The following is a 6324-nucleotide window of genomic DNA, read 5'->3' on the forward strand; positions in this document are numbered from 1 at the left end:
ATTAAATCGATTCTGGTTTGACTCCTGGGCTTTTATTATACTTTCCCTCCCCCTTATCCATCTAAGGGATCCAGAACACAACTTGTCCTATTTATTCCTAAAGAACACAACTTATCCTATCTATTCCTACACAACACAACTTATCCTATTTATTCCTAAAGAACACAACTTACCCTATCTATTCCTACACAACACAACTTATCCTATTTATTCCTAAAGAACACAACTTACCCTATCTATTCCTACACAACACAACTTATCCTATCTATTCCTACAGAACACAACTTATCCTACTTACTCCTACAGAACACTAATGATCCTATCTATTCCTAGGGAACACTAACAATCCTATTTATGTTGGAGAGGCCAAGACTGTGAGGACGGGTCTGTAAGTTGTCCCTCCGTGCTGCAGCACCAGAGCCAAGGCTGTGCCGAGTTGTTCTCCTGAGTCCTGCTCCCAGATGTCACAGCAGGACCCGGCCTCAGGCACTAATGGCCGCTGTTCCTGGCTTCCTTGGCTGCAGTGATCAGCGGGATCAGGCTGGAGACTGGCCCCGCTGATGTCACAAATGGGTGCTGTGCAGAAGAAGAAACACAAATGAACCATTTCTGTCCAAACTCAGGGGCCCACAGGCTCAGGCAGTGCTCCCCTGCTTCCCAGCCATAGGCACAAAGAGAACTGAGGGTACCACCTGCCCCTCTGTCTCCCTGCCCAGTCCCTTGCTACCACGCTGGGCATGGTCCATGGTGCTGCCGATCCATTTCTCAAGGTATTCTCAGCTGACTGGGACTTTGGCCCTGCCAGACCTCTGCGAATGCTGCTGCTGTGCCAGGACCTTGTAGCTTCCAGGAAGCTCAAATGCTCAAAACCCTTCCTTGGTTCCTGCTCCCTAAAGCCATGGGCTACTTTAGCTGTCACAAAGGCTGAGGGGCATCAGCCATTGCTCAGGGAACCTCAACAGCTCTAGGACATGTTTATCCCAGTAGGGTCCAGGCCCAGGGCTGCTCTGAAGGCTGCTGAGGTGCAGAGTTTCAGCAGCAAGACAAGAGCAGGCAGATACATGATGAAGTGCTGAGGTGCTCAGCTCTGCCTTGCATGGGAGCAGGGCCTGCCTGGCATCATTGCACCTGAGGGTCCACAGATGCCTTCAAGTGTTGCTGCTGAGGAAACCCTTCCCTGCACTTGCAGCTGCTTTGCAGTTTACCTGCAGCAGGTCCCTGGCAGACCAGCGCCTGTCCACATCCACCTCCAGGCAGCACTGAAGGAAGCTGAGAAGGGCAGCAGAGAGCTCCTCGGGGTTCTGCAGCTTTGGTGTCTCACCAGCAGCTAGCAGATCACACACCTAGATGAAGAGGAAGCACAAGACTTCATCTGCTTCTTTCAGATCCACAAATGTTCCTCCAGACCCCTGTCAGTTCTTTCAGGCCCAGCCTCAAGGGCAGCTTCTTCCCTGGCAGAGGCATAGAGATGACGGTTTTGGACCACCCTGCTGCAGCCACAGCTATTCCAGTGTCAAAAGCATCTTGCCTTGATGCTGACTGCATTGGCTGACTCAAGGAGTCACCAGCACCAGTCTTTGACTTCCCCACAGCAAAGCTGCTCCAGTTGTACAACAGTATCTACTGCTGTGCCCCTTACCCTGTTGTCACTTTCGCTGGCAAAGGGAGGCTCTCCTTCGGCCATCTCCACTGCCGTGATGCCAAGGGACCAGATGTCCACCTTGGCACCATAGGGCTCTTCCTTCAGGATCTCTGGAGCCATCCAGTGCGGAGTTCCAGCGTAGCTGGTCCTCTTGCTCTGCTCAGGGGTGAGCAGAGCGCAGACGCCAAAATCAGCTGAGAAGAAGACCAAGCCTTGTTAAAGCCAGGAGGAATGGGGACAGCAAGCCAAAGAGACACCCTCTGCACCCAGGCTTGCTAGGGCCATCCGCTTGGGTCTGCCAGCAGAAGCGGCCATGCAGTGGTTATCAGCACAGCAGCCAAAGCCCTGCTGAACCCATCTCTTTACAAAGGCCTCCAGCTCCATGCAGTGGCCTTACTACACCTGAACTCTTGTCACTCCCTCTCTGTGACAGGAGCTGCCCAAGCCACAGCCACTCTCCATGCTTGTTTCCTTTCCTGTCCTCCTCTGCATGCTGGAATTGCACTCTCAGCTGACAGCAGGGCTCCAGGCACTGCCACAGCCATCACTTCTGGCTACCTGGCAGTTGGTCAGAAGCAGTCCCACACCACATGCTGGGAAGGTAGCCCCTGACCAAGGTTTCTTACCCAGTTTCACAGACCCGTCCATCCCAAGCAGGATGTTGCAGCCTTTGATATCTCTGTGGATGATGTTGTGGGAATGAAGGCAATCCAGACCTTGCAGACACTGAGGGATAAGACAGAAACAGGAGGGTAAAAAATCCATGGCCTGAGTTCATCCCAGGAGCTAGCAAAGGGCGCTAGGAGATTTCACTTCTAGATGGATTGTGAGCAATGTCAGAGTCTTGTGCTCTCCAGAGGCATAGCTTGCTGCTGTAGTGCTAGCAGAGGAATGACCTTCCACAGGAAGGCCCACTCTGTCCTTTGGTGCAGAGTATCCCCCAAAAGCACAGGCAGAGTGGCTGCTGCTGCACTGGCTGTGCTGCCTCCTTCCCTGTGGCAAACTCTGGCTGGCCAAAACAGAAAAGCCCTATTGCCTCTGAAGATGCCATCTCTCCTCTTCTACCCACCTGTGCAGAAGGACCACCCTATCCCAATGTCTGGAAGCACAGGTGGCAGCCCTTACCTCCCTGCAGACCACTGCTGTTTGTTCTTCATTCATCTGGGTTGCCTTAACCACATCCCCCAGGGAGCCTCCAGCCAGATATTCCAGGACCAGCCACAGCTCAGCACCCACCAGATAGCTGGAAGGAAAACAGTGGCAGAGTAGAGCAGTGTTCAAGAGGTCACTTCTCTGCCAGGGAGTACCTCTGGCTGGCACTCTGCAGAGGATCCCTCAGCTGGTGAGAACAGAAGCACTCACCTGTCCAGGTAGCTGACGATGTTTGGGCTCTTATGGTCCCGCATCACGAGGATTTCATTTATCACATACTCCTCGTCCTCTGGAGCCACACGGATGTGCTTGATGGCCACCTGCAGTGACATTGAAACCCATGAGCTTCAGCAGGCTGCTGCACAAAACCAGCATGGACTCACTGTGAGTGTTTGTGTGGAGCCATAGGCAAGCTGTGCCCAGCTCTCTCCTTCCGAGACTCAGGAGCTCACCCTCATACATGACAATCTCCCCTTTCTCTGCTGCCTCGGGTGCTACTCACAGGACACAAGGCATGTGGAGTTACTGCAGCAAAGAAACCCCCTTGCTCTGACAGAGCTTTCACTGAGCAGCTGAAGAGAGCAGTGGATGGATTTTGCCTTCTGGTGCTACTTTCAGAGGAAAGGGATGAGGGTGACCTGAAAACCTCATCCCCAGTTTGCAGTCCTGGGGAAGGCAATGAAGAGCTGCAGAAGCTGCTGGCACTCCTGGCACTCACCTCTCGTTCTGTGGCCATCTCAACAGCACGATAAACAGCTCCATAGCTCCTGGGAGCACAAGAGCAGCAAAGAAAGGAGAAGGGGGTTAGTGCCTGTGAGCAAAAGGCAGCCCAGACACGAGAGCTCTGCTGCCTGCAGTGGCTCCAAGTGTCCTCTGCCATTTACAGGTGCCTCAAAGACATAGCTGTGGTTGGACTTACCCTTGGCCAAGCTTTTCGGCTTCAGCATATTTACTCTCAGGCTCTCCCATGCTCACAATGCTCCCTGGAAGACACAAAATTCGAGAGGCTTCCTTGAAGATGCAGCAGAGCAGCTCACAGCCTTGTACTCAAGCAGAAACTATCTCTGCTTTTGCCTTGGCTGCAGAAGGAAGCTCAGGCACACCCAGCCCAGGCACAGCTGCCCTCAGAGGCAGCAGCAAGCCCCAGAATGCTCTGGCTGCCTCCAAGTATGCTCTCAGCTTGTGTAGGAAGCTGTGAGTGACTGCTGGCACTCAGCTGAGGATGAACATTGGGCAGGGGTCGTCCTGAGGCATGCACAAAGTGCAGTGCTGTCTCAGACAGGAGTACAGGACACATACCAAGCTTGTCCAGGGAGGCCTCATCTGGCTGCTGCTGCCTGCACCTCTTGCTGTAGGATGCCCACACCTGTGACGAGAAATGGTTTAGAGTCAGAAAGGAGGCTTGCAGTCTTGCACCAGAATGGCACTTGGAGGGCAGACCCTCAGGAAGATCCACTCTGCCACATGCAGGGCTCTAGTGCTGTGTGGGTTTGCTCTCCCTGTCCCAGACTGCAGAGGCACAGTGGCAGGCTGCACAATGGCAGGGGCACAATGGCCACCTGTGTGGGACTGTGACTCTCTGCAGTGATGACAGAGAGGCTGCAGGGATGCTTTGGGCAAAGCTGTTCCCTTTCTCACCAGCAACACTCAAAGACACACAGCCACTTTTTTCCTGGGACTGTGATGAATTCACACTCCCTGTCCCAGGATTCCGAGGGGACTCATGGCTACGGGACATAGGCAACAGATTGTGCTGCTGTCAGTGGCTTTGGTGAAACACTAGGTCATGGCAGGATTCTAGCCCTGAGAGACTTCATCCGGGAGCTGCCTGATCAGAAACCTCTCACTGTGCATGACACCAAACATGGTGCTGACCAGAGCTGGGACTTACTGATTTTCTCTCTTCAGATGGCGGGACCACAACAGGCAGGGGCTCATAATCATCATCCCAGTTCTCGCCATCCTCAGCCTCGACATCCTTGACTCTTTCGGATGTATCACTGGCAGGCTCCTCTCTGCCATAGTCCATGTATTCATAGCCACCTGCTCCATCATCATCCTCGTCAGCAGAGGCCAATCCATCTAGCAGGCATCCTGATCCTGGTGGTGTCTCCTGTGGACAGACAGGAGCACAGGTGACAGTCACCGCTTGGGAGCTGCAATCACTACCCACCACTTCAGTCTGCTTAGCCACCAGAAACCAGTCTAGACATGGCTAAAGTCCTGCGAGCCTCAGCTCTAAGGTGCAGTTGGCTCAGGTCATGGCAGGACTGTAGCCTTGGGAGTCTTCAGCCAAGGGCTGTCTGATCAGAAGCATGCCCCTGAAAGACACCAAATCCAGTGCTGACCAAGGCTGGCACTTACTGATTTTACACTTCCAGGTTGGTGCAGCCTGAGAGGTTGATGTTCAGAGCTGTATGGCCTCTCTCCAAAGCCCTTCTCCTCTTCGTCGGAGCCAGCAGCAGCTCCAGCATTCTCTGCTCCTGGCCCCGAGTCCTGTGGACAGACAGGAGCATGAGTGGCTGTCACCACCCTGTCTTGTGAATCCATTTGATGTTTTTCAGTGTGGCTAAGGACAACTAAATCACCCCAGCCTTCAGTCGGTCTCACTTTGCAGCACATCACACCCAGCCACACCTGGCAGCTGGTTACCTGCTCTGGCTTTGTGCCTTCCCCACCTGTAGCAGCTGGTTACCAGCTCTGCCCTTGCCCACCTGGACTGGAGCACACTGTCAGAGAGCTGCCTACACACAGAGGCTTGTAGCTGGGCTGAGAGTCAGGTGCAGCACCCAGCTGTGACAGGCAAGTGCAGAAAGGGGCTGCTGCTCTGGCCAGAGCAGGGAATGGCAGGACACACATTCCAAGCACACCTCACGGCACGCTCCTCTCTCCTCCACCCCTCTAGAAGCAGCAAAGGAGACTTCCTCACTCACCGAGGGATGGGCTGCCCTGAATCCACGGCCGATCTGATCTGCAAGGAGCAAGGGAACAGGCATCAGAGGCGTCGGCAGCCTCTGCTGTGGGCAGCCCCACAGAGCAAGCACACCCGAAGGGCTGGCGTCTTTCTTTCACAGCAGCCCTCCAGCAGCACTGGCACTCATGGCAACAGGACAATGCTCTACCAGGTTGTTCTTTTGGCACAGTTCTGCTGTTTAGTTTCTGCCCTGCTTTGCCAGCAAGTCAAAGAAGTAGAAACTTGCTCAAGAAAATGCTTCCCGCTCTGCACAGGAGCTCCTAAAGCAGCTTTGTCACTCTCCTGTCTCTCGAGCTGCTGGCAGTGTTTCCCCGTGAAAGCTTCCCCACAGTGCCCCTTAGCCCTGGCACTGCTGTAGCCAGGAGCTCCAGCAAACCAGAGGTGTCTCGGCGGTGATCTTGTTTAAGACCCGGCTGGGCCACTGAGGAAGGCTGCGAGAGCACAGACACACAGCAGGCACATTCGCTGCTCTCTCTACTAACAGCCTCTACTCACTTGCCAACAGCCCTGCCATCAGCCAGGGCTTGTCCAGGAAAGAACCGGCGGCAGTGGCCCA

General features: G+C 54.2%; 1 protein-coding gene across 1 annotated transcript; it reads right to left on the bottom strand.

Moving 5' to 3' along the window:
* Positions 1-456: 456 nt before the first annotated feature.
* LOC135192984 (serine/threonine-protein kinase PAK 3-like) lies at positions 457-5344 on the bottom strand. The gene is made up of 11 exons (XM_064176373.1): positions 5159-5344; positions 4686-4907; positions 4094-4160; positions 3714-3777; positions 3513-3561; positions 3005-3114; positions 2768-2885; positions 2269-2368; positions 1640-1836; positions 1206-1343; positions 457-576 (listed from the first exon to the last, which is right to left on the bottom strand). The coding sequence occupies exons 1-11, from the start codon at positions 5342-5344 to the stop codon at positions 490-492; spliced, it is 1338 nt and encodes a 445-aa protein (XP_064032443.1). The 3' UTR covers positions 457-489.
* Between the last annotated feature and the right edge of the window lie 980 nt (positions 5345-6324).

Source organism: Pogoniulus pusillus, chromosome Z (assembly GCF_015220805.1).
Source record: "Pogoniulus pusillus isolate bPogPus1 chromosome Z, bPogPus1.pri, whole genome shotgun sequence".
Classification (NCBI taxonomy): Eukaryota; Metazoa; Chordata; class Aves; order Piciformes; family Lybiidae; genus Pogoniulus; species Pogoniulus pusillus.